Source organism: Urocampus carinirostris, chromosome 4 (genome assembly GCF_059441175.1).
Source record: "Urocampus carinirostris isolate Australia breed hairy pipefish chromosome 4, RoL_Ucar_1.0, whole genome shotgun sequence".
NCBI lineage: Eukaryota > Metazoa > Chordata > Actinopteri > Syngnathiformes > Syngnathidae > Urocampus > Urocampus carinirostris.
Genome location: NC_142352.1, coordinates 51,747,973 through 51,775,841, shown reverse-complemented (window position 1 = coordinate 51,775,841; position 27,869 = coordinate 51,747,973). Strand labels below are relative to the sequence as shown.

The 27,869-nt window shown below is 40.4% G+C and overlaps 2 protein-coding genes across 9 annotated transcripts in view; one reads left to right on the top strand and one right to left on the bottom strand.

The window, feature by feature from the left end:
* rufy2 (RUN and FYVE domain containing 2) overlaps positions 1 to 4,233 on the top strand; it is a 70,039-nt gene extending 65,806 nt beyond the window's left edge. For all 6 annotated transcript variants that reach the window (XM_088334863.1, XM_088334861.1, XM_088334862.1 and 3 more), the window contains one exon: positions 68 to 4,233. In XM_088334863.1, the coding sequence (XP_088190989.1) occupies positions 68 to 211 (144 nt within the window). In that variant the 3' untranslated portion in view covers positions 212 to 4,233. The remainder of the gene's footprint in view (positions 1 to 67) is intronic.
* hnrnph3 (heterogeneous nuclear ribonucleoprotein H3 (2H9)) lies at positions 3,019 to 27,564 on the bottom strand. 3 transcript variants are annotated; one of them, XR_015850372.1, is made up of 12 exons: positions 27,510 to 27,564; positions 25,978 to 26,085; positions 23,557 to 23,712; positions 23,292 to 23,435; positions 21,436 to 21,574; positions 20,864 to 21,060; positions 18,147 to 18,245; positions 15,881 to 15,975; positions 15,675 to 15,810; positions 11,030 to 11,083; positions 8,215 to 10,958; positions 3,019 to 5,359 (listed from the first exon to the last, which is right to left on the bottom strand). XR_015850372.1 is itself a non-coding variant. In XM_088334868.1 (12 exons), exons 2-12 carry the CDS (start codon positions 26,063 to 26,065, stop codon positions 5,326 to 5,328), a joined length of 1,182 nt encoding a protein of 393 aa, XP_088190994.1. In that variant the 5' UTR covers positions 26,066 to 26,085; positions 27,510 to 27,564; the 3' UTR covers positions 3,019 to 5,325. The 3 variants fall into 3 exon arrangements, 2 of the variants coding, with proteins under 2 accessions (XP_088190994.1, XP_088190995.1); XM_088334868.1 differs by having other exon boundaries at positions 8,215 to 8,254; XM_088334869.1 differs by lacking the exon at positions 11,030 to 11,083 and having other exon boundaries at positions 8,215 to 8,254.
* Between the last annotated feature and the right edge of the window lie 305 nt (positions 27,565 to 27,869).

The window sequence follows — 27,869 nt, the reverse complement described above, 5'->3', positions numbered from 1 at the left end:
GTGAGCCTCCGCCGATCACTATGAGCACTAAACTGGCTTTGCCGCATGCTTGTGTTCGTGTGTGCAGCACCATTGCCGAAACTGCGGTGACATTTTCTGCAACGGCTGCTCGGACAATGAACTGCCGCTGCCCGCGTCCCCCAATCCGGTGAGGGTGTGCGACAATTGCCACGCATTCCTCCTTCAAAGATGCTCGTCTAATCCTGCCTGAAATCATCGATGCACTTTGGATGTATTCGGAAGTTGGGATGTTTGTGTTTCCTCAAATACTGGACTGTGCCTTAAGTGTCCTTTGAAAAGCTGGAGTACACAGTGGAGATAAAACAAATATCAGTCTTGAAAATAGGTCAATTGGAAGTAAAAACGTATTAATTTGTCATTCAGGGTGATTTTTGCTTCAGTGGAAGATTTCCCACTACAGTAGTTTCAGGATGCCACAGCGTTGGGTAATGAGTAAGATCACTGTCAAAATAGCACATCCACCAAAAGATGATATGTGACTATTTTTGTCTTTACGACTGCAAATCAAAAACTTACTGGCATAAAAACCTATGTGTCAAAAAGCTAGGAGTACAAAATAAATACATGACAAAAAGCTTCATGTACAAATCAAAAAGCCCAAAACATAAAGTTCTGGGAAACAACACCTACAAAACAGTAGTATGCAAATTATGAAAATAGGTTTTATGGAGTAAGGTCGCTGTCAAAAAGGCATACTCATCAAAAGATATGTGACAATTTTAGACTCCAAATGAAAAACCTAGGTTTTTATGCTCATGTGTTAAAAGCTAGAATAAAAAACAAAAAGCTAAGGCAGAGGTCTCGGACCTTTTTGGTCCAAAAAGCCATAAAAGCAAAAATGTATTTTTTTATTTTCATGTTTTTAATGAGCCATACCATATATTGTAAGACAAAATTTAACAAAGCTGCCAAACCTCCTTTTCAGACAAAAGGTACTTCTTCAGCGCATTTTATTTCACTGTGTGATGTTTGATCAAATCTATGAAATAATGCCAAAGCCTGTGTCCCATAACAATATAAATATACCACTTAAAATTTGTCTCCCTCCTGCAGTTACTCAAAAGTATTAAGGCTCATTTTGACTATCTTTTTTGTCCTTGATAATGGTTTCAAAACAAGGTTCGAGCAAAGTTCTTTGGAGTGTTATGGGACATTTTTACCAAACGAGGATACCAATGTATTTATTACCTTCAGTGAAGACTGCGCTGGGCGAGTAGCGCATGTGTCCTGTCCTGTGTATAGGTCTGCCCATTCCTACTGCTCACCCATTCAGATTGCTCTAGGTGCTTTGCTAGAGCTTATAGGTCTAAAGTTTATTTGTGGTTTTTCATCATAAAGTTTCTCAACAATGAACATTGATTGTTATTTAGCGATTTGCATCCAAAACGGGGACTTCTAGTGACACCCTGACTAAACTGTAGTTACTAATATACATAAACAGTGGAACCTCGGTTCGCGACCATAATCCGTTCCAGAACCCTGTTCGAAAACCGATTTGGTCGATCACCGAAAATCGTTTTTCCCCATTAAAAGTAAGGTAAAATCGGTTTAATCCGTTCCAACAACCTGAATCTTTACCACGAACGTAAACATGAAGCTAACCCAGGCTAATCGTACGTTCGCGTTTGCGTAATCTTCCATACGAAAGATTACGCTAACATGAACGTGTAAAAATAAAAAAATCAGGTGTTTTACACGTTATTTAGCACCCGGGTCTCCACACGAAGTGGTGAGCGGTTAAAGGATAAAGAAAAGATTTATGAATAGGATTTCTTACCTTTGTGGTGGTCTGCAAAAGCCATGCTCTATTCCCTCGATATAAGGGAAACTCGCACATATTCTTCATATTTTGCTATTATTTCTTTCTTAAATGCAATTTTGAATTAAATTGCTTTAAAAATAAGTCCAATATTTTATGAATAAACATGTGACACCTGGTGAGGACAAGGGCTGGAAAATGAATGGATAATTAAACATTTCAAAATATTACATTTTCCAAACCAAAAAAGCATTTAAGTGCTTTAAAATATGATTGCTGGGGGATCTATCATGTAAATAAAACAAGTTCATTCTAATTTTGTTTTTTTAATAAAGTCAGTTTTTTGCTAAATAGATTAAAGTACCATAGATATATTAAGAGCATTCTAGCTTTTAATAAACAGGAGAGTGAAAAATGACAAGGAAGCAGAAGGGAGGAACTGATGGTGATGATGCACCCGTTGGGCTGGTTGAAAGTCTGCCACATTATAGTAAATTTAACCTTCCTTGCAGTTTTGCACTAGCCAGTCAACTTCAAGAAAAAAAGTGTATGTTTACGAATTAAAACAGCTGACCTATGTTAATTTAGGGATCCAGTGATAGCATGAAAGCAAAAACAAAAGTCGGGCTAACAGCTACAAAATATGTTGCAGTCAAGGGACAGTTTTGGAAAGAATATCTTGACAGTAAGATCCCCATTTCCTTTAATTGAGTTAGGTGTTAAAAAGTTAAGAGGTGGGTTGGGAGATTTTCGTTAGAGTTATGGTTAGGTTTTTGAGCAATAGGAACATCACTGGTATCTCAACTAAGGTTGTCTGCCTCAAAGTTTTAGTGTTATTGTTTTGGTTGGAGCCAGGGTTAGATTGGGTAAGGAGAAGAAATTAGTTACAAATTTATCATCTTCCCATGTGGGGGTGTATATTTTGGCTAAGATTACAGGGATGTTTAAAAATTTGACTGAAACAATAAAAAACGACCATTCGCATCTCTTCAGAGGGTTAGAAGGTCATGCCCTTGCGTATGACAAAAGCAGCCCAATAGTCAAATAAATATAAATTTCTTGGGCATTTTATAAACATTTACATTAATAATTCAATGTACTTTTGCTAAATATTCAACCCCCCTCTTGCCCTTGGGTCAAAATGACCCAGCACTTTGTTAAAACCTAGAAAAAAATCCTTACATGACATTTCTAACTTTGAATGTTATGACTTTTCTAACTAAGATTTGTCCAAAAAGTGGAAAAACTGAAATGTCTTTATTAATAATTGCAAGAAAACTGAATTAAAAAAAACTACAACAATGTCCTTTAAAATCATGACATCAGGCGGGGTAATTCAAAATGTTTTACTACTAGGAGGCACTGAATAAATACAAACTGTTTTAAGTGCGATCCTAACGAGAATAGAAGAATAGAATAGAATATACCTTCATTATCATTGTTACAAAATGGGTTGAACATATTGTGACAAAATTGGACGTGGCAATACAGGTACACATTTTGACTGTAAAGATAAAAGATAAAAAAAAAGATCAAAAGAAATTGTGTATATATATGAGCACAAAATATTTACATAAGAAAGTGTGGGCATGAAAAAGCAGAAGATATTTACATTTGGTGTTTACTTACAGGCGTTATGGATCCATTTATTATAAGTCGATTCATTTTGATTCTCAACTTTTTTGTGGCCCAACCTCTCCCAGACCCTAGGTCAATGGACCCCAAGTCAATGAATAGATCGACAGAGATGTTACATATCCACGTATCACACACGGAGCAAAGCCGTGTCATTTCTTCCTTATTATGCAAACTTATCTCAAAAGACAGTAGGAAAAGGGTCTCAATTATTATATACAGTGTTACATTCATGGCATCAAGGTGTCCAAAGACACTAATAACCTTGTGAGAGTGGATGCAAAATGTTGGTCATCTATGAGGTCAGAAGCCACATACCAACAACACATAGAAATAAATTCATATTTGTGAGAGATACTGGTATAAGGGGATAATAATTCACAACTTTAATTACGAAACGCCACCATTGCTTTTACCGTAAATACCGGACTATAAGCCGCTACTTTTTTCCCAAATGTTCAGCCCTGCGGCTTATTTAGTGAAGCGGCCAATTTATGTATTTTTTCTAACGGCCACCAGCGGCGCTGGAGTATAAAAGGTAAGATTAAGACCAGTAGATTATGTGCGCCAAGACAGACTGCAACCTCTAAATTTGTGCATACATTGTCTGTAAAGTTAAGGTGCCTTCCAATAATGAGGAAAACGCCCTTGATGGCGATAGTTATGAGGAGGAAGTTGAGGACGATTTACCGTGAATTTCACAATTACAGGATGTGTTTCTTTGATGCATTGCGAGCGTGATCCTACTAGCGTGTTGGTACCTTTCAAAGGCACGGTTTGGGATGAAAGTTATATTATTATTAAAGCTCCGAAAACTCTCTCGGTGTACCGTCTTTCTTCGTAAATATGTGTAACCATGTATAATATGTATTTCCAACTGTATATTTTTGTAATGTATTTATTTTAGAGATTCATTCTTTGTGTTCTACGGGCGAATCAAAAAGAAGGGGCGGAGCAAAAGCGGGCTGATGGGAAGTGGGGTAAAGCTAAATTACCGGAAGATCTGTCTGTTGTCGCAGCGGACAATAGTGGATATATATTTTTCCCACCCTTAACTTTGGAAATATACATTTTGTTTCCTTGGATTACTTTCAACGGGACCCGGACTTTACAAGTCTGCATCATACGTTAATTACGGGTATCATTTTCCGTTCATGATGCCGACTGTGGTTCTAGGATTGTGTATTATCTATTTAGTCGCAATCAGTGTGTTGAAGAAATAAATGCCATTATCGTTAGGATCACAAATTGTGTACTATTCATGTAGTTACAAACGGCCAACTGTGGTTCTAGGATTGTGTACCATCTATGTAGTTTTTTGAATGTTGACTACGGACAGACCAGGTTAGCACTGCTCGTTCTCTGTGTTTATATTCTCCCTCGCGTCAGTTTTGAGTGTGTTGTTAACTATTAATTTTACAATTCGAATCATTTTGACAGAGCTAGAAGTAAAGCAGACGAGTCCTGCCATGGCGGGCGGAGACATAACTGCGTACGATTCTTGTTCAAAGATGTAGGAGCAATTTCGGAAAGAATGTCAAGGCTGGATTTTATGAACAAGTTGAAAAGCTTCTGAAGTTTAAACCGGAGGAGTCACATTGCGTCATAAACTTGCCTTCTGGCAAGGGCTTTGATGTAGTAACGGCGACTCTTTTTCAAGAGTTTTGGGATCGTTTTGAGGGGGTGAGGCCCCGGTTTTCTGGATTTACAGTGGAGAAGCTGACTGATAATGCTAGCAAGATAGTCATTGTCAAAATGTTTAATGAAGTGGTGAATGCTGATGACATCTGTTATTGGTTGAGTAGATACTGCTCAATAAAAGGCCAGGCTATGAAGGTGAGGGATGAGAAAGGCGTTTGGAATTGTGCCTGGAGGATACCCATCCAACAATGACAAGATCCTCAGGGCATTCAGGGACTGAAACACCTCCCGTCGATGATAGTCCTGGGGGAAAACCGTGGCTTTATCCACTATCAAGGACAACCAAAACTGCCGCAAATTTGGTGAGCATGGGCATCTGGCTGAGGTATGTGATCGAATTATTTGTGGAAAGTGCAGGACAATTGTGGAGAAACGAACCACCTCTATAGGAACTGCCCGAAATCGTTTGCCAACAAGTTGAAAGCTAGGAAGGCAGTTAACAAAGACAATGAAATGGTTTCAGACAACATAGATAATGAAATGAATAAATGTAACAAAGACAACAAAATAAATAAAGATAACAAAGACAATGAAATGAATAAAGTTAAAGTTATGGAAATACCAACTGAAAATGAACAAGAAATGAATAAAGTTATGGAAATACCCAATGAAAACGAACAAGAAATGCACAAAGAAAATGGACAAGACAAACAAATTGAAAATACAGATGTCCCTCCCAAAACCCCTGGAGGAGAGGCCAAAGTATCAAATTTGAGTCAGGAAGGACCTGGAAATTCAAATTTGATTTTTCATACAATACCTGAACTTAGACAAGACAAACAAATAGAAAAGGCAACTTTTTTATCATTTATAGGCTTAAGCGGCAAAACAAAGCCTGCAATTGGCCGAAAAAGATGTGTCAATCATCAGTTGAATCGATCACTATTGGCTAAAGTTATTCGGAGGTCAAGGGGCGGATCCTTTTTATCATTTACAGGCTGGCATAGGCTTAAGCGGCAAAACAAAGCCTGCAATTGGCCAAAAAGATGAATGTGAATAGCACATGGTTGACCATATACAGCCTTTCCGACATACAACTCAGGTACAAACTCTTAGAGGACATCCAGTCGGATATGCTAGGCCATCAACCACTAATCGTGGGAGGAGATTTTAATTGCATCCTAAGTAGAAAGGATAGAAAGGGGACCGATGAGTTTAAAGTAGATAAAACATCAACTTTATTGCAAGACATGTGCCGGACATTTAAACTGGAGGACTGTTTCAAATCCATACATCCAGGAGAGGAGGGCTTCACCTGGTTCAGTAGTGACAATGCCAGAGCCTCTCGAATAGACTGCATATTTACAAGGGGTTTAACACTGAGTGATGCCAGATTAATTCCTGTCTTTTTTTCGGATCACTTGCTACTGTCCTGCTCTCTCATTTCCATCAGGTATGACTGTTGGGAGGGGTCTGTGGAAGTTAAACTGCTCCCTGCTGGAGGATGAGGCCTTAGCCGCACAATACAGGGAGCTGTACAAAGACTGGCAGACCCTTCAAGACTCGTATGATTCACGAGCACAATGGTGGGAGATGACTTTTTTTTTTTTAATGCAGGAAAAAACAAGAAACTTAGAGATGAAGCGCACGTCGGGACTACAAAGAAGCCTCCAACGCTATTTCATCCTAACAGAAAAGGGGATGGACTTTAATGATGAAATCAGAGACCAAACAAGAACTAAACGCTTTGGCGGAAATAAAGAGCAAAGGCATCATAATAAGAAGCAAAGAAAGAGAAATAGAAGAAGGGGAAAAATGTACACGCTACTTTTTTAAAAAAATTATGAGCAAAAGTGAGGGGCTTTTTAAACTCCAAAACCAAAACGGGCAAATAACAAAGGAAAGTAGCGAAAAAACCAAATTAGTCGAAGACTACTACAAAAAATTATATGAAAATAAAGAAACACATGAGAATGAAATGGACATGTATTAGATCATATCTCAATATCAGTGCTTCAAGACCCCCTTTTAGATAGATAGATAGATAGATAGATAGATAGATACTTTGTTCATCCCCGAAGGGAAATTCACATTTCCAGCAGCATCCCTGAGCTGAGAACAATCGAGAACAATCGAAAATAACACGGGAGCTGCTGGAGTGGCTGCCATTCGTGACGGCGCCGGAAGAAAAGATTCAATTTGAATCATGTACAAACAAACAATTGAATCATGTACAAACAAACAAAATCTTCATGTTTCAATAAGTGGAGTGTTAATAAAATGGGGGGAAAATAATTTCTGATACTGATATAACCAGGTAAAACTAATTTTAAGTTACCTGTCCAAATGAATGTTGTGCCATCTCACCTTTCCCACTCTCTCTCCTCTCACCTTAGCATCAGACTTTACCCAAGACCTACTGAATGATTGCATAAAGACTTTGAAAAAAGGCAAATCGACCAGGAAGGACGGGCTCAACCTCGGATTTTATCGGACTTTTTGGGATATTTTAGCACCAGATCTGATTACTGTCTTTAACGAATTTTCCAGTCGAGACAACATGCCAGACAGTTTCAGAATAGGGATAATTACTGTATTGCACAAAAAAGGAGACAAAACTGACTTAAAAAACTGGCTACCCATAACGCTTTTAAATGTGGACTGTAAAATCTTCAGCAAGCCTTTGGCCACACGAATGTCTGTAGTCTTGTGAGACTTGGTTGATCCGGACCAAACCTGTGCCATCGTGGGAAGGAAGATCAGCGACAGTCTCATGCTGATCCGTGACACCATTTGTTATGCGAGAGACAGAAACATGCGACTAGCGGTCCTAAACCTAGACTTTGAGAAAGCCTTTGATCGAGTCTCGCACCGATACCTCTTCAGGGTAATGCCAAAATGTGGTTTTCCCCAAAAATACATCAAGTGGGTGGGACTGCTATACCGAGACATCTACGGCAAATGAATGATTAACGGGAATTTATCGAAAGCAATCGAGATCAACTGCAGTGTACGTCAAGGTTGCCCTATGTCTCCCCTTCTCGGCACAAATGTTGAGAAAAGATAGATTTGTCGAAGGGATCAATATCCCAGGAAGTGGGGGACAGATTACCAAGTGTGTTTTGTACATGGATGATTTTAATATTTTATGTACTGACCTCGTATCCGTTAGAAGAGCCCTTGACTTGACTGACCTGGCTAAATAGAGAAAAATCACAAGTTAAGTTTTATGGACCGTGGACAGTGACAGAAAAGGCAGGACTCCCACTGACGGTGTTAAAGACAGACCAGAAAATTCTAGGGATAAAATTCAATGCGGATGGAGGAGGCGAGACCAACTAGGACGATGTGACAAGGAAAGTTAAGCAAAGACTTGTTTTTTGGACACTAAGAAAACTGACAATAGAGGGCAAGGTCCTAATCATCAAAGCGATCATCCTCCCACTGCTTTTATCAATCAGTTTAGTTTTTATGCCCAAAAGAAACGTGCTGTTACAACTGGACCGAGCCATCTTTCACTTTATCTGGGGCTCAAAGTGGGAAAGGATAAAAAGGGATACAATGAAAAAGAAAAAGGAAAAAGGGGGGAAAGGAGTGCCTTACCTCCAGCTTTTCCTGGGAAGCAAATATGTCTCCCTTCACTTCAAAAACGCTATGGGCCCACCCAACAACCCGAAAAGTCAAGCGATGACCCAGTTCTGGATGGGCTCGTACTTGCGGAAGCTAAAGCTTGTACCAAACAATCATTTGATTCCAGTTTCCTTTAACTTGCCACCAACACATCTCTTTATTCGGGACTTTTTAAAGAAATTTGATTTAGAAACACAAGAAAGTCACACTTTACAAAACCACAGGGCCCTTATTGCTATTGTGCAAGCGCGAGCAACAGTGAGTCCTGTGCTGGGGCTTACGTTTGGCGAACCTACAACGGTTTGGAGCAACGTGAATCATCCTGCCCTCCCCAACAGACTACGGGACTTGTCATGGATGGTGGCTCATGAGGTTCTCCCAGTCAAAGCCGTAATGCACCACCGAGGAATGTCAGCAATTTCGACATGCCCTCGATCTGGTTGTGGCGCCTAGGAGTCGGTGAAGCACCTTTTTTGTGAGTGCAGCGATGCCGAGGACCTGTGGGCAATGGCCGGCCACCAAGGAAAATTCCCGGACTTGCCAGCAGGGGAGGTCCCTGACGCGCAGTACGTGCTTTAAGGGGTGAGTCGGTCGAAAAGGTCACAGAATGACTTTGCCAAGGACTGGCTCACTCTCGCCGCCATCAAAGACGCCATCTGGACCTCCAGAAACCTGCTGGTATGGAGGTGCAGGCAGATCCCCCCGTGGCTGTGCTCCGATTGGCTGCAGATACCATACAATCTGCGAACGGCAAGCCTAGGACACAGCCATAAAGAAGAGTCGTCTGCACCCACCCGGAGGGGGGAACCGGAGCTCCACTGCGGGGGTCCCGGCAGCAACGGCCTGGTTGTGGAAAGTAGAAGTAAGAAGGGAGAGGACCCATCCCGGGCAGAAGACTGGAGGATGCTGCTTGGTAGGGTGGGATGGAATCCCATTTGAGAAGACAGAGCTATTGCACAATGGTATTGCCCTTTACACATTGGTAACTGCTGTTAAGTGTCGAAAAAAATTGTTCAAACCTCATATTGTTAGAACATGATATAAGGAAATTGTGAATGTTAAAAGTGTCAATAATAACTCTGAAATTGCTTAATTGATGTTGAAAATGTCAGAATTTTTTTTTTAAAACGTCATATTGTCAGATATAACAAAATTGTGAATATGCTTGATTGCTGTTGAGATTGTCGAGAGGGGTTGTTCGAACCTCACATTGTTTATTTGCTGCTGTTGGTGTCAATGGATTTGTTCAGACCAAAAAACAATCGTGGGACTTTGGCCTGGACAAACCTATTGACACTAACAAAGATGATAAAAATGTCAGAAAAAAATGTTAAAACGTCATATTGCCAGACATAACGAAATTGTGAATATGCTTGATTGCTGTTAAGATTATCGAGAAGGGTTGTTCAAACCTCACATTGTTTGTTTGATGTTATTAGTGTCAATAAATTTGCTCAAACCAAAACATTTAGTCGCAATCGTGGAGCCTGGTTTGGATTAAACTTGTGATTGTGTCACAAGTTTTATTGCAGGCGCACGCGGCTTATACAAAAGTGCGGCCTGTGTAAGTACAAAAGTGGCAAATCACTAAAAAAGTGGTGGTGTGGCTTATAATCAGGTGCGCTCTATAGTCCAGATTTTACGGTATGTAATTTTGTCTTATGCTAATTAGGAGGCAGTGATATACTCAAAGAAAGTGCAAGTTGCCGTATTAACTTACAAACTTCTATCACTAACAAATAACCGACCCAACAGCACGTAACAAAAATAAAACACTTACTTGTAGAACAAATAACTGTTTCGGGTCCCATTGATCCTACAGGTATACACGTTGAGTTTATCAAGAAGCCGCAAGCATTATGTGTGATACAGAAGCCGGGCTGTCGTCTGCTTCACGTTCTGATTGGCTAAAAACAAGCGCTGACAGATATATTAATTGAGTTTGAGAACGCTGCCATAAGCAAAGTTTTGTATTGGCTTGACTGGGAGCCAAACTCACAACTCTTAGTGTATAATACAGCTGAGCAACTGGCGATGTCCTAATATCAACCAAAACCCTCATCCTATTTAAGTAAGTCAGCCATTTTAACCCCAAAATGGTGAATTTTGCCTAGAGTTAAGGTTTTCAGGCAGTTTCTTTTTTGTGGGTAAATTTAAAAATAGTTAAGGTCCTCTGTCAGTCTGTTGTGAACATGAAGGTGATGACATCATCAGTATGCGCCTCACAGACGGCTGCTCCTTGAGCCACAACCCAAGTAATGTCTGCCACGTCCTATATAACATCAAAAGTATTAGTAAGTTTTAACGACAAATACACAGAAATTGATTTGACCAAAATCGTACTTGATTCGGCTCCGCTAGCTGTTGAGTTGAGAAAAAGCTCGATGTAGCGATGTTCTGTCAAAAAAAAAAAGGTAAATCCAATCAGTCCAATGGATGACTTTCTACTTGGGGGTAAAAATGAGTACTGTACTTTCTGGTTTATTAGGCACACCTCAGAAATTAAAAATATGCAGGAAAGTGCATTTAATAGACTGGAAACGTAGTTAATAAAACCAGAAATGCATAATTACAATCAAATGCTTGTTTATATGGTAACCATTTATGAAGGAACATTAAGTTTGTGAAACAAAATTTCCGTATATTTGTGTGTGTGTAAAGCAGGGATGGCCAACCCGCGGCTCGTGAGCCGCATGCGGCTCTTGAACTAGTTTCATACGGCTCATCAGGTGATGTTATAAACTAGTTTAATGCGGCTATTTAAGGAGCTGTAACATGACAAAAATGTTTAGCCGACGCTGTTATTTGTCTTCCCTACAGCTAGATGGCAGACCGACAATGTAAGCCTGTTTAAGTGACGTCAAACGAGCGAAGAGAAAATAATTGCTTGACAAAACGTATTGTCAATTTACGTGAAATTACCTCTTGAAATGGCAGGTAAAAAAAGCACAGCCAAACAAAAATACAATGAAGAACAAAGGACATTTTTGCCCGAGTGGGAGAGTTTATCTTTTTTTATTGAACGTAATGGCAAGCCTATCTGCCTTATATGTGACGTAGTATTAGCACATTTCAAAGCTTCAAATCTGCGTCATTTCAGCTCACGCCACCCTAACGTCGAACAGGAATTTCCAAGAGGGACTGAACTTCCTAAGAAAGCAAGGTAGAAGAGCAGTTGCATTTTTTCCCAAAAATTATGAAACACTCGGAGACCGTAACACTTGCATCGTATCAGTAAACTTGGGATAGAGCACGGGCTAAAAAGCCATACAACGAAGATGAATTCATTAAAAAAATGCCTCATTGACGCCTTTGAAATCTTGGCTCCTGTAGATAACAAACTAAAACAGAGCATATCAGATGTTCAACTGTCTCGCCACAGTATGGAATGAAGAATATCCGATAATAATAAAGCTGTTGAATCACAGTTGCACACTGACCTTCCAGCATGTGAATGTTTTAGTGCAGCATTGGATGAGAGCTGTGACATACAAGACAAGCCTCAGTTGGCAATAATTGCGCGGTCTGTGTCAAATCAATGTGCGATAAAAGAATAACTCCTTGATATTGTGCAATTAAAAGACAACCTGTGGCATTGATGTGGAAGAAGCAATAATGGCCGCGTTTGCACCCACATCAAAACTGACTGCAATAGCTACGGATGGAGCGCCAGCCATGATTGGATCCAAGAACGGGCTTGCGGGGCTGTACAAAGCTGATCAAACATTTCCAAACTTTTGGGATTTCCACTGCATCATCCACAGGGAGCAACTCGTGTCAAAATCACTAAATTTTCACAACGTCATGAAACCTGTGATGGAAATCGTCAACTTCATCTGCACACATGTGCTAAACCACGGGTAATTCAGGAATGTCATCGCTGAGCTGGACCAAGGGCTTCCAGGTGACCTGCCGCTGCACTGCACTGTGAGGTGGCTGTCAGAAAGCCAGATACTCTCTCACTTCTTTGAGCTTTTGGATGCAGTGAAATTGTTCATGGGGGAGAAGGACAAGGACTATCCCGAGCTCTCAGACCTCAAGTGGATTATGGATCTGGCATTTTTAGTCGACATCGTATGCCACCTGAACAGACCGAACCTTACCCTGCAGGGTAAGTTAAAAATGCTGCCTGACCTGATGCAAACTGTGTTATGTGTATAATGTGGCATTTTAGTAACAAAGAAAAATTCGACTCGACTCGCCCCCGTCGACAACTATGATGTGGCTCTTTGTAGTAACACAGACGAAAAATTGGCTCTTAGTTGCTGAATGGTTGGCCACCCCTGGTGTAAAGGATGAAGGAGCTATGGAGGAGATTTGGTTAAGCACTATATAAATTCAATCTATTTACAATTTCAATGCAAACCTCACTTATATTGTAGTCCAGTGTGCTCTATATTTAAAAAATATTTACCAATATTTTTGAAGGTGAGCCTATTCAACACTGTAACAATAATGTTTAAAAAAAATAGCATATATTTCTGATTATCAGGTGCACTAAAAAAACAAAACAAATTGGCCAGATATTTGAAAGTGCGCAATGTAACCTGGTACGCCTTATACACCGAAAAATATGGTGGACGATATTGGAAATGCATGGTTACAGCACAGTAACTTCAAACGGTAACTGTTCTGCCTCTGTGAGGTCGAGTGGTTTTTGAGTGTCTGGTGGTTAATAAGTTGTTTTAAGAGACAGTGTGTAATATTTGGTGCCCCCTAGTGATACAAAATACTAATTCAGTAAAAGAAAAAAACATTGGTTGAATAATAAACAAAAATACATCAGCTATCAATCCAATAATATTTTCTATAAAAATATTATCGTTTGGGACTTTGGTATTTCTTTTTCATAGTGAAAACCCTAGCTAGAGGTCACCGCCATGTTTGTCTGTCATCTTGCTGCTACGCTTTGCTCTACAGCACCGACCGTCTGGCAAGGCACACATGCCGAGCAGCGAGAGAAGCCCAGGCAAGCCCAACTTAATAATTAACATTTTCTGCCCGAACCCTGCCCGAATTCCAGGCCAGGTTCAGGCCCAGGCCTAAGATCTCACCTATAATCCATGTTCACTGTTAGAACACCTTATAATAATAATAATTAATAATAATAATTTCCTTTGTATTGTCATTCTTTGTAACAATGTACACAGAACGAAATGTCGATACACCTGACCCGTTGTAGCGGGTCGATGCAGCCGCAGCCAGAGGGCGCCGCCATTATACCAATTAGGTATGTCTCGGTCGAGGCGCGAACCAGCGACCTCCCAGTCTCAAAGCGGGCACACTACCATCTAGGCTACTGAGCTGGTGATGAAAACCAGAAAAAACTGTAAATATGCCAAAACGTCAGGAAAGCACCTAGAGCAATTTGATTGGGTGAGCAGTAGGGGTGGGCAGAGCTATGCACGCACTACCTCATAACTCTCGTCATGCGCCCTTTTTAGGACTTTAAATCAATTTTAAAACTTCATCAATACCACTAAAAGAAAACATCCGGTGTGACTCATGTATTTTGCAGAGCCACAATTATATCTGCAGTTTACATTTGCAATTTTAAATATTGCGTGTGCATTTATCAAGGCCTATGTTTTTTAGACCTTGAGTAAATTACAAATCAATTTGCTTTTGAGACAAATCGCTCCACGTGTAAGTGTTGGGTAAAAATATAACTTTTCAATTGCAGGAAGCTTTCCCTAGAAATGTCAATACAGAGAACTCTCGGATTTCACAGTTAAGAGGTACCAGAACCACCCGCAAAAAGTACAAATCTGCAAAAGTAGTGTCATATTCATTCATTCATTAGAGCGGACTTGCCTGACTGAGAATCAGAGAGCAAACAAATTTAATCTCAGTACCCATTTGAATTTTTTTCTTTTTTTCCCCGGGGTTGCGCACGCTGATCTAAGGGGAAAAAGGAGAGCGAGCGAGAGGGATAGAAAACAAAGGCTTCAGCATGCCAAAGGAGCGGGATACAAACTGTCATAAGATTAATAATACGTGGCCCCCCAGCAATGTTGGCCGCAGTGTAAATTACATTTGTAGGTTGGTAAGTGTATCCCTTAACCACTAGGGTTGTAGGAGCACCATTTCCTGTGGTGTGTGTAAAGGCACCCATCCCTCTATATGCCACAAATGGTTACACCTGGTTTTGAACCGTATGTTAGGCGAATGTGCCAAATATTTCTACCCAAAAAATAAACAAAATAAAATAAAAAAAAATCAACATTTCACCAAATGATGGCAGTAGCCCGTTGGCCTCCTTGCTCTTGGCTTTCTGAGAGAATTTTAGCCCACCCAATGAACGACATGGCGACTGTAAATCAAAAAGATACGTTGACCATGAGGGTTACCACTTCCAGGACAAGTGGAAATTTGAGTATTTTTTTACCAAACTCAAAAATAACCGCGTCCGCCTAATTTGATAAGAGACTGTGGCTGTTTTCAAAGAATATAATATCAAGAGGCACTGACAGACAAAACATGCTGATTGGAAACAAACGCTGTGAAAAGGTGAGCAAGTGGAAGCTGTTCAAACAGCACAGCAGCGATTTATCACGAGATCCTGCGAGTCAAATTAAAGTGCTACAAAGGCGAACCACAAGGTCACACCGCTGATCGCCAAACCTTTCACAAAGGGTGAATTTATTAAAGACTGTTTAAAGAATGCCAGGCTGAATAGTCGCCCTCACACATTTTGAGCTTAACAAATCTTGCCCGCTTTCTGAAAACTTTGGACATCCGTGTGCTATGATATGAAATGGCCAATCTGCATCGGATAGCTCAAATCAAGAGGCGTGAATCATGGCTGCTTTTATATGAGAAAATTATCACAAATACTATTTTGGAGGGATGCACCTTATAATCTGGTTCGCCTCATGGTGCCAAAAAGACAGTACAATGGATTTATACATTGCAGGAAGTTACACTTATAGTAGTTAGCACATCATACAAATGCTCAGATACAAAAAAAGTAATATGGAAGCCGTACGCATGTGGTTCTTGTCTTTGGACATGGCTGCCATGGCGTCCTTGTGGGAGTGAAACTCTACGTTGGCCTCTCCCGTCAGCTTGCCATTGACGTCCACGTCGATGTGCACTCTCAGCGGGTGTATTGGTGAGAAAAACTGCAAAAAAAACCGTTACTGACAAAGCAAAAACTGACGCTGATGATGCATTCGGGTACAGTCTTCTTACTTTAGCCACATCCATCTCATTGGCACGGAATGGTAAGCCCCTCATATGGACAAAATGGCCACCATAGCTACCTTCAGACTGACGATTGTGACTTCCTAATGACAAACACAACCACAATAAGAGTAATGGTACTTGTAGAAATGGATACGTCAACTGTAATTTACAGTGAAGAAAAAAAGTACTTGAACACCCTGATATTTTTCTATTTCTCCCACTTAGAAACGTGTAATTTTCTCAGGTGTTCAAATACTTATTTGCAGCTATATCACACATATAAATTGTTAAAAAATAATGCATTGTGATTTCTGGATTTTTATTTTTAGTTTATCTCTCTCACGGTGGACATGCACCTACAATTATAATTTCAGACCCCTCCATGATTTCTAAGTGGGAGAAATAGCAAAGTAGCAGGATGTTCAAATATCGTATTTTCACGACTATAAGGCGCACCTAAAAGCCTTTTATTTCTTTCAATAGCTGACCATCCGCCCGCCTTATAATACAGTGCGCCTTATATATGGATCAATATTGAGTCGCAAGGTCTCGCAACTAAGGCAAGCAGCCACCGACTAGATTTTCCCCCGAAGGCGAAGTAGTCAGCGGTGTATGCTGGGATGTATACCAACGTTTCATTTCACAACCAATCATCTTGAATCGGTCACTATTGGCTTAAGTTATTCTGAGGTAAAGGAGGCGGGTCCTTTTTAGCATTTACAGGCTTGCATAGGCTAAAGCGGGGCAAAACAAAGCCTGCAGTTGGCCAAAAAAGATGAATGTGAAACACATGTTAGGTTGCTCTACAGCAGTGGTTCCCAAAGTGGGCAGTACGCACCCCCTGGGGGCAGTGGAAAGATCTGGGGGAACGGTGAGGAGGAAGCGGTGGTAGGGAGACGGCAGTCAGAAGCTTCAACTATTGTTTGACGATTTGTACACAACACGTTAGGGCCGCACGATTCACTGAAATCAAATAGACATCGCAATGTGACGTAGTGCGGTTGTGAAAGCGCAAACCACTACGTTTTTTTTTTTCAAGGTTTTGTAGTGAGTGATGGAGTTTTGGCAGACCACAATTGTTACTGAGTTTTAAAAGCACCTACCAATCAGAGGCAAGTTTTAATAATAGCACAAGCCAATAAACGCGATTCAAAGTTTGCAACCGCCACACTATGCCACACCAACCATGTGAGCTCATTGAGTGTAATTGCGGACTCCGTAAACAGTGCCAGAGTCACCAACGAGAAGGAAACGAAGCTTGCACCGAAGAAGGGCGGTACATCACTTGTTTGGACCTATTTTGGTTTTGATGAAGCGGACATGGAACAGAAGCTTCTTCTGGGGCTGAGGTTTTGGCTTGATTCCTCACCACTTATCCATTTTTCTTGTGTTCTCTGTGCGTCTACTTTGGGAAATTATATGCAAATGCACGACCTTATAACGCTCTGGAAAGTCCGGAAGCACGAAGGCATTCGATGCAGGCTTCTGATTGGCTGCAGAGTATGCAAATTGCCAAACGAACTTCCGAAATTCTCAAACCGAACAAAGGTTTCAAAATCGGAATAAAGCAAACTTTCAATTCGAAAAAAATAAATAAAAAGTAAAAACGAAATTTTTTTTTTTCTAGAAAAACTTCTCGGCCACCCGGGCAGACATCGTTGTGTAAGTTGTACGCCCAACATAAGAAATGCACGCCCTGGGCGTCCAGGCAGACGTCATTTCAAACACTGCCAATATTCAGATATTCGTCCTACCTTGTATATACTCCCATCCAAGCTGTATTTATATTTATAAAATAAAATACTGGAATCAGGTGGTCAGTTTATATGCACATATTTTATTTTTGCAATACATCGTTCCTGGATATTAAAAAAACATCTTGGACATTACCTGGAAAATTCAAACGGATATATTCAAATGGTTTAAAGATAAAATGGATATGGAGTGTCTTGGCTGTGATAGTTTTAAAGCTCTCAAGATTGCACGAGCCAAGAAATATGAAGACTTCATCGCTCCCACACGTTTTTTTTATATTTTATCATGTGGCTATTTTTAAGCCGTTCCAGAGGGTCAGCTTTAATTTGAGTATGTACAGTAATCAGTATCTAGGTAGTTACTTACAAAATAACACGCTACTTTTGGGTGTCAGTAATATGGGGGCTAACACATTTTTTTCAATGTCACTTGTAACTTTAACAATTTTTTTTTTATTCGGTTCCATGCCCAACACTGGTCCTGATAGGCAAAATCTTTCCAAACCAGAAGTGATTACCTCTAGATCCTCGCTCTTCCCTTATGCGTTCATCAATAAGGCAGGTTCCGAAGCCATAGTTGCTCAAACCGTTGTAGCTGTTAAAACTATGTCTGCAGCCTGGAAACACACAAGCAGGAAAATTTAAAAAAGGAGAAAACGTCTTTCTATTTTGCCTCGTCAATGGCAAAACAAGCTCTACAGCAGACTAACTGCTGTGTGTGCGCTCCCTCAAGTAACCAAATACAATAAGGAAAATTTGTGGCTCTGTATATTCACCAGTGGAAGTTTGACCTTAATTTTTTTCTTCTGTGAAGCCAGGGGTTTCAAACTCAATTTAGCTCAGGGGCCAAATGGTAGGAAAGAAACATTCTCACACGGCCGGACTATTAAATTAATGGCATAAAAAGGGCTGGGGGTATTTTTGGAGGCTGCCAGTGTGGCAAAATTCTCTGCCCTCTAAGATTTGATCTGCAACCTTAAGACTAGGCTTAAAACACACATTTTCTAGAGCTTACGAATGACCTTTATTCGATGTTCATGATATCTGGGTATTGTTTGTTGAGGCATCTATTGCACCATGGTCATCATGAAGGAGGTATTACCTAATGTGAGGCCCCTTGTTAAGGTTTCTTAATTTCCTTATGCTGATGTTTTTGAGTTTTTACTGACAGAGGACCTTAACTATTTTTTTCTCCTTCTTGTTATCAAAGGCTATACAAATAAGCTTGACTTGACTACTAAACTAAGGTTGAAATTTGTTGGGGTTTTTTCAGTCAAACTGTCCAGTCAGGGAGACAGCAAAGCTTTGCCTCACGTCACGTATCCATCCATCCATCCATCCATTATTTTCCGCTTATCCAAGGTCGGGTCGCGGGGCAGCAACCTTACAAGGGAAGCCCAGACGTCCCTATCCCCAGCCACCTCCTCCAGCTCATCCGACGGGATCTCGAGGCGTTCCCAAGCCAGCCGAGAGACATAGTCTCTCCAGAGTGTCCTGGGCCGCCCCCGGGGCCTCCTGCCAGTGGGACATGCCCGGAACACCTCCCGAGGGAGGCCTCCAGGAGGCATCCTCATCAGATGCCCGAGCCACCTCAACTGGCTCCTCTCAATGAGGAGGAGCAGTGGCCCCACACAGAGTCCCTCCCAAATGACTGAGCTTCTCACCTTATCTCTAAGGTAGAACCCAGAAACCCTGCGGAGGAAACTCATTTCGGCCACTTGTATCCGGGATCATGTTCTTTCGGTCATGACCCAAAGTTCATGACCATAGGTGAGAGTAGGAACGTAGATCGACTGATAGATCGAGAGCTTTGCCTTTCGGCTCAGCTCCCTCTTCACCACCACGGACCGGTACAGGGTCCGAATGACGGCAGACGCTGCACCGACCCGTCTGTCGATCTCCCGTTCCATCCTACCCTCATTCGTGAACAAGACCCCAAAATACTTGAACTCCTCCACTTGGGGCAAGATCTCTTCCCCAACCCGGAGGGAGCATGCCATCCTTTTCCGACTGAGTACCATGGTCTCGGACTTGGAGGTGCTGATCCTCATCCCGGCCGCATCGTTCAAAGAGGAGGTTACGTGGCTTGTAGCAGACGACGCAACACAAACATTGCATGAATGAAGATGAATACAGGTACATACTGAGGCAGATGGAAAACAGCGATGTCATATACATGTAATGAATGTTATAAGTAGATTTATAATAAGCTTAATTTTGAAGTGTTGTTCTGTTATATATTCAGATTATCTATCCCTAATACTTTGCAAAAATATTCTTTTTTTATTGCGATTAGTCGTCCTATTGTGTTTTAAGTAGTGAAAAATGGGGCAGGCAGGCAACTTTTCAGAGATGCCTGCCCTGGTGTCCGATAACTTTTTGTCATGAGTTTGACACTGTTATTAGTTATAGTATTAGCAAGCCAAGAGAAAGCCAAGCCATTTAGCCATTTATTTCTTTTTATATAGACTGTTTTTGAAGAATGGAGGATTACCTAAAGATGTTATTATTCAAAAGTAGTATTTAACATATTACTGTACCAGGCATCTGTAAATGCAAAATGAGAAGCATAATTCTCTTGCCTCTTGGCGGATGGCAATAGTGAGACCAAGGATTCAGATTTGGTGCACATCTCAGCCACAAACATTTCAATTAGTAATGGTATAGCAACCTAGCAAGCTAAGCCATTCAGTATTTTCTTTTTATGTGTTCCGCAGGTTCGAGAGCGTTCTCCATCCGGGCACCGGTGTTGTGGAATGCTCTTCCCCCTGAGATCCGATCTGCAACCTCAGTGGAAATGTTTAAATCTAAGCTTAAAACTCACTTCTACTCTATAGCATATGAATACCCTAAACTGCTTATGTGTAATAACCTGTGAAGCCCTTCAAGACTCTTTGTGATTAAGGGCTATACAAATAAAAATGACTTGACTTGCATAGACTTTTCTTCATAATGGAGGATAACGTATCTATTAACGCATTCTTTCAAAAGAAGCAGCAGAAAATGTTCATTTCCAAGTTAAAGTACGACATTTTTTTTCTATGCTTCACTTTATGTATTGCTTTCTTGCTGCCAATCAAATGTTATAAAGAAGTAGGTTTATTCATTTGTAAATCTGACTGTGCCTTCCAGACACAAACCTCACCGCATATCGCTGTTGTGAGTATGACTTTTGACTGAGGTTTGAGCAAATTGAATGTGACTTCAGCTCAGTGAGCATCCTAAACATACCTACCCCCATTTCCCCCGCCACCCCTCACGGAGTCTATAAGGGAAGTGCTGCGACTGGGACCAGAGCCAAAGTATCCCCCAATGGGGCCCTCCATCACGGGCCTGTCATAGGGCCCCGATCTCTGGCCCACAATAACTCGTCGGGGTTTGTCTAGGTAGTCTCGGATCTCGATGCGACTGCTCTTAAAGATCTCAATGTACCTGCGGGACGGAGAGATACGGTGAGGTGGGAGGGAAATGGACAACGTAGGTAAACAGAAAACATATGCACAGAAAAGACAGATTTACCCCTAATATTGGTCTACCACTGGTCAAATAAATTCTTAAAGGCACTTCCGCTACCTGAAACTCAGCAAACTGCCCCTACAAGCCCAATTGCCCTGTTTACATGTAAGAAATAACAGTCATAAGAAATTACACAGTTCATTGTATGAAAGCCCCATTTTAAACAGTGTCATTACTCTAGAAGTCCCCGCCCCTTAATAGCAAAAGAATACAATGTAGAACCCAAGCCCCACGACTAAAGTAGAAGAAGCCATACCCAGAGCAGCCCGTCCCATTTGCCGTAAATCCCACCTGTGCCCTATTCTTTCCTTGTGCTTCCCCCGAGCCTTTTCTGCTATCTCCTTTGAGGCAAACTGCACGAAGGCTTCCCCTGTGCTCTTCCCCTGGTAGTCCACTGGCAGAGTAATCCCATTCGCCACGATTCTCAACCCTTCAACCCAAGCACACAAATACAAAAGTCGGTAGGTAGGTAGGCTGGAGCATTCAGCTGGGGGAGAAAGTCATAAGGGCAGCCAGCTGCTACAGCTACGGGCGTGCCCACGCCAAGAATCAGGCATAATTGCGCTGCATGGAATAGGCCTGGAGGAGGTGAGGGGAATCGGGGGAAATTGACACAAGATCTGGCCTGGAGTTGGCAAACACAAAAATAAAAGTTGGATTTTTGTGCTTGGGGAGTGACTGATGCTAACTAGGAGACAATTTTGGTCCACCTGCCCAATCAGTGAGCTAACAATTTTGGCATTCTTATTTGTATTTATGTCTTTGTAGAACTCAAGCTATCTTAACTTTTTAGTTGGAACTAGCAATTGATATTAACTCAGGATATTGACTTGTGTATAACAGAATACAGATTATTTAAACTGGGCTCTATCTTATTTAAAGACGTTCCAATGGGGTTATAATTTAAAGTTTCCAAAAAGCCTTTCACAGTTCCCATTTTTGTGCCCCTTTTTTTAACAGAAAAGAAAAAAAAACACTTTTTTTTTCCTAACATCAAGTAAGCTTTGAAAATAAAATCACCCAAATTGGTTTTAAACAAATACAGAAAAATATTCCAAACATAATGATTGCTTTTTAATTCGATTACAGTATTCTTTTTTAAATCCAGAGTTTCATTAGACCTTGTCTATTGTGCGGCATGAAATTGTAACAACTGTACAATTAGTCCATATCAGTAAGGTGGCAGCAGATGGCTTTTCCTATTATGCAGTAATTAACTGCTCCTGAGGTTCGACAGTATATTCAATAACTTACTTTGTTTGGTGAAGCTTCTAAGCTTAGACAGCAAACAAAAGAGTTTTAAAAAATATCGAATAGGGTAAAAAGCTTGCATAAAATTTTGTTGATTTTAAGTTGTTTTTTTTTTTTTTAATCGAGATTTTTGTTTTTTTATTTCAAGTTTGGTATTTTTTTTTAGAAAAAGATCATATAATTTGAAAAAAATGTCTAAAATACATTAAAAAACAGAATTACAACCAAAATGAATTACCCATATTGCCTCCTGAGCCCTTTTGACCACAAATGAAAAAAATAAACAAATGTTTACAATCAGGTCAGGGAACATTTAAAAAAAAACAAAAAAACCATGAGTTTGGTTCTTGAACATTTTCCATGGACAGCGTACCTTGAGATGAATTAATGGAAAAAAGTGTGCCATGGCTTCAAAAAAAAGTGGGGAAACACTGCTATATTAAATGCAAAACTGCAATTTAAAAAAGATTTAACTAGTATTCAACTACAGTAATTGCCCTTTGTTATGTTATCTGGCCTGCAAAAGGCAGCACAAGGAACTCCAGATCAGTATCATTTATCATTCATCTCCCCTGACCTATTCCATTGATTACGTTTCTCATTAAAACATATTTAAACATTAAATCATTTTCCAGCAACATAGTGACTCATTATGAAAACAAGGTCAACATGTTAAAAAAACAGATGGACATATGCACACATGTAATCATGCCTTTAAAAAGCTTCATTAGAAATACTGTTGATCATAGATTTGCTTTATTGAAAAAAATATATCCATAGAAAGATATTTTGATAAACAGTAAACTTTAGACCCATGTATGGAGGGAAACCAACTAACAAACAAACAACATGTATTAAGGATAATAATCTAAAGGGTGTGTGTCCTGCTGACATACCTGAAAAGAATTGAACTATTTCCTCCTTGCTGCAGCCAAAGGGCAGACCCCGGAGCCTCAGCATGCAGCCGCTGGAGCTGTCGTAGTCGGCCGGGCCACTGCGCTTCAACACCCAGTCCATCTCGCTACGGTTGGATTTGAACACTGACAGGTGCAACAACAATAGCAAAAAACAATATACAGTCAGCAATTCAATAAAAATGTTGAAATCTTCCTATGCCCGAAAAATTATATTCAATTTACATATCCAGAAATCTTGCCATACCCTCAATGTATCTGTGTCCCATGTATTTGCGATCTTTAGAAAGAGCATTCTTTAAATCCTCCGATGTTTTAAGCTCCATAAAAGCCTCCCCACTGGGGCGCCCTTCTTTTGAGTAGGTGAAACACACTCCGTTGACTTTGCCTACGATATCACAGTCTGCACACAAGGTAGGTAATTTTTTTTAGGGGAACAATGACAATGTGATTTACAAGACCACATTTTCTTCCCCAAACCATCACCACAATAACCAAACATGCAAGGCAGTGAAAAAATGTATATACATTGCCTTTGAATAGAAAAAATGTATATGTTCATATTTTATCCCTCAAATCGTATTTTGGAAATGTGTTACTGCTAATGTCTGTATTACAACTAAAGACTTTTTTACATCACTCATTTTTATATCTACTTCACCTATTATTAATGCACTTTCATATACTGTATTTAAGTGTAATTGTGATCAATTACGTCTAGATTTCCTCACTTGACTTTTTAATACACCGTGTCATTCAGATGTTAGATAGATAGATAGAGAGATAGAGAGATAGATAGATAGATAGATAGATAGATAGATAGATACTTTATTCATCCCCGAAGGGAAATTCACATTTCCAGCAGCATCCCTGAGCTGAGAACAGTACAATAATAAAGCCAAAAGAATACAATATACAAATACCCAGTGTGACGTGCAAATGCCCACTGTAGCGTGTTATATAGAGTAACTAAATAGTGCTACACAGAGTACATATTGCAGTAAGATTCGGTAATATCCAATGTAGGTGGTGTGGTTTAATGTGGGCCTTTACTCTGCCGGGTGGAGTTAAAGAGCCTCATGGCATGAGGAAGAAAAGATCTCTTCAGTCTGTCCGTAGTACAAGACAGTGACAGCAGTCTGTCGCTGAAACTGCTCTTCTGTCTGGAGATAATGCTGTGTAGTGGATGCGATGGATTGTCCATGATTGACCTCAGCTTTTTCAGTGCTCGTCTCTCAGCTACTGTTGTTAGGCTGTCCAGCTCTTTGCCCACAACAGAGCTCGCTTTCCTAGCCAGTTTATTGAGACGAGAGGCATCCTTCTTCTTGACGCTGCCTCCCCAACACGCTGCTGCATAGAAGAGGGCGCTTGCCACTACTGTCTCATAGAATATTTTCAGGAGCTTTTTGCAGATGTTGAAGGAGGCCAGCCTTCTGAGGAAGTAAAGTCGGCTAACCCTTTCCTACATAGAGCTTCTGTGTTGGCAGTCCAGTCCAGTTTGTTGTCCAGCTGCACACCCAGGTATTTGTAGGTCTGGACACAGATGTTATACATTGTTGTACATTGTTTCAAATTCTGTTTTGGTTTGCGTTGGGATAAGGCCTTGAATCTGAACAAAACCTGTCCCTGACCCAGTCCAGACAAAGGGACGGGGTTCAGTCGTTTTTTTTACCCACTGATGTCACGTTTTGCCAGCCCTCTTGGTATAGAAGTTAATGTCAGCCATTTTGACTGCACATTGTGTGAGACCATAAAGCCTTGCTCTGTTATCACATGCCCAGAATATGTTCTGTCTATAGATAGTGTGATTGTAATAAAAAGCTCAATTGTAGTGCTTGACTCCAGCGTTTGTTCTACCAGTGCCGTCTAACAAACCCAGATGTCAAACAAACACATTGAGGAAGAAAAGTCGTCCTCCAGTTCATTGCACTATTGTGCTGATGCAATGACGACTTAGACTAGTCGACAAACACTACCTTGTAAATATTTGCTTATTTATCCAAGCATTCTGTTATATCGTATTTTTCTCTTTTAAGTGTTTAATCCCATGTTCATCCTGGAGCTACACTTACAACTTCACAAACAATGATCACTATGTTGATTTTAGAGGTAAGATCCTAGGCCTTCAGCCGGGTTTCTCTCTGGCTGACCTTTTTCCCCTGTGGTATAATCGAATTTAAGTGCAGCATTTCTGGCCACCACTAAATAGAAATATCGCTTTGTTTATGAATAAGCACTGAGCACTACTGCTTCTTACAGCAAGGAAAATGAGGGGAGAATCCAGTTAAACGCGATGCCGTGATGGTTGTTTTGTGAGTACCACAAAAAAGTGTTAATCTTAACCTTCTTTATTGTTATGTTTCTTTTCTTCGTCGATGATCCGTGCGATAAATTTCACAAATAAAATATGCAAATACGTGCTTTCTCCAAGCCTGGTAACTCAAATCATGTTAATTTGTCGGGACGGTCAGGCTGTTTATTAAGGCCTGATCTTACCTTAAGTTGATATCATAAAAAATTAAGTCAATTCTTATTCCAATCCTAAATTTCACTATTGGGGTTACATGTCATTCCGTGTTAGGCTCATTAACCCAAATAAAACCTGCCTGAATGAATGCAATTTATATTAATTCCATTATGTGTGGCCATTGCAATGTGTGTGTTTCACCTGAGAAGAAACTCGCCACTTCCATCTGCGTGCAGGTCCAAGGAAGGCCCCTGATCCTGACCACAAAACCTTCTTCGTTAGAAGACATCTTCACTGCCGCGCAGGATACTGGATATGAAGTCATTTTTAAAAAATCAACAGTAAACACTGATAAGTCGAGTAGGTACACTCCCAGGCCCCCGCGACGAAGCGAATTCGGCGGACGCGGCGTCACACAGCACGACGCGAGAAAAGGCGACAGGCGTGATCGGGATTTATGAGTTTCTAACTATGTGCATTCCTGGTAGAGTTTTTAAGTACAAGGACCAACTTGTGCTGGAAGTGCCCAATTAAAAATATAAGCACTCGGGTGACCGAGGCTCTCTTATGCTGCCGCCAGGCTTTGAAATCAGCCACAAGTAATGTTGAGTCTTATTTCTGACCCAAGCTGCCTTAAATCCAGGATATAAACCTCCTTCTTCAGGCTATTAATACTCAGTAGAACAAGGACACTTTCATTTAATTTAATTTGATCTTATTTGATACGGTTTTGTTTATTGATTTGATTGTATTTTATTGTTTTTATTTTTTTATTGTTTGGTTTTTACGTATTGCTTCTCTATTATTAATGTAAAGCACTTTTATACAACTAAAGGATCGTTGTAAAGGGCTGTATGAATAAAGTTCTTTTATTTACTTTAACTCCTCCCGTTACCAACTTTGGTAGTTCCTATGGAAACCTTAACAACAGCAAGCAAACCAAATACTTAAAATCAGCAGAAAAAAATATTTTTCTGTATGTCTGACGTCTGGAGAAAGGTTCTCCAGACACCTAAGGCCAAACATCCCTTTCATCCCTTTTGATTAATAATAATACTAATAACAAAAAAAACCTAGATTTGTTGAACACCAATTCAGTAACACATCGAAAAGTGAAGGTATTCCTCTGTAGATTCAAAAGCCCCAAAACATAATAGGTTTTGTCACTTTTGTGTGTCGGTACAGGAAGGGAAGTCAGATTTTAAATTTAAAAAAAAACATTTGTTTACACAGCGCGATTCAATGAAACCACGGTTTCATTTACAATAAAAATCCGTTACAATAAAGCTATTATAGTACATCATATAAAGGCTATTAGTGTACCATTAACTGTGATTTTTTTGGTTTGTCAAGTCAAGTCATCTTTATTTGTATAGCCCTAAATCACGGAGAGTCTCAAAGGGCTTCACATATTATTACACTATATTACACAGACTATTTTTCAGCCGACGAGAAGAGCGCAGCGTGAGAAGCAGAATGCACGTTCATGCGGGGAGAGGGGGGGGTTGCAGGGAAGTCAGATTTAGGCACAACACCGGCGCTTATTTGATAGATGTGCTAATGTTAGCGTTTAACGTTAGCAGTTAGCTTCAGCTAACACGGCGGTCAAATGTATAACGTGAGCTAACTAGCTCTCTGATGCGTTGTCAGTGTTTGACAGGATTCGTCACTGAAACTAAGCTAACCGGGCGCAAGCTCATGTGGTTAAAAAAAGACTAATTTGTCTCACAAACTTGATTTGGGGCGCCAGTGTCTTCCTTCTTCCTCAGGTGACACTTCCTGACTGTCATCGCTTTTACGTTGGGTTCTCGCGAGATTGGGATTTGACAATACAAAATTTGGATTTTTGCATTACTTCGGGACGGTTAGGGCCACAAATATTTCATTCGGTCAAGTCAGGTCATGTTTATTTGAATTGCCCTTAATCACAAGAAGTCTCAAAGAGCTGCACAGACTATTACAGACAACAGACGTTAAAAGCCTTTTTACGCCCAATTTATGTTTTCCAATAGTGTCCAAATAACAATACTAATTTAACAAACAAAAACTGTCACCTAAGTCTTTTTTTTCTTCCTCAACCCCGTTTTTATTCT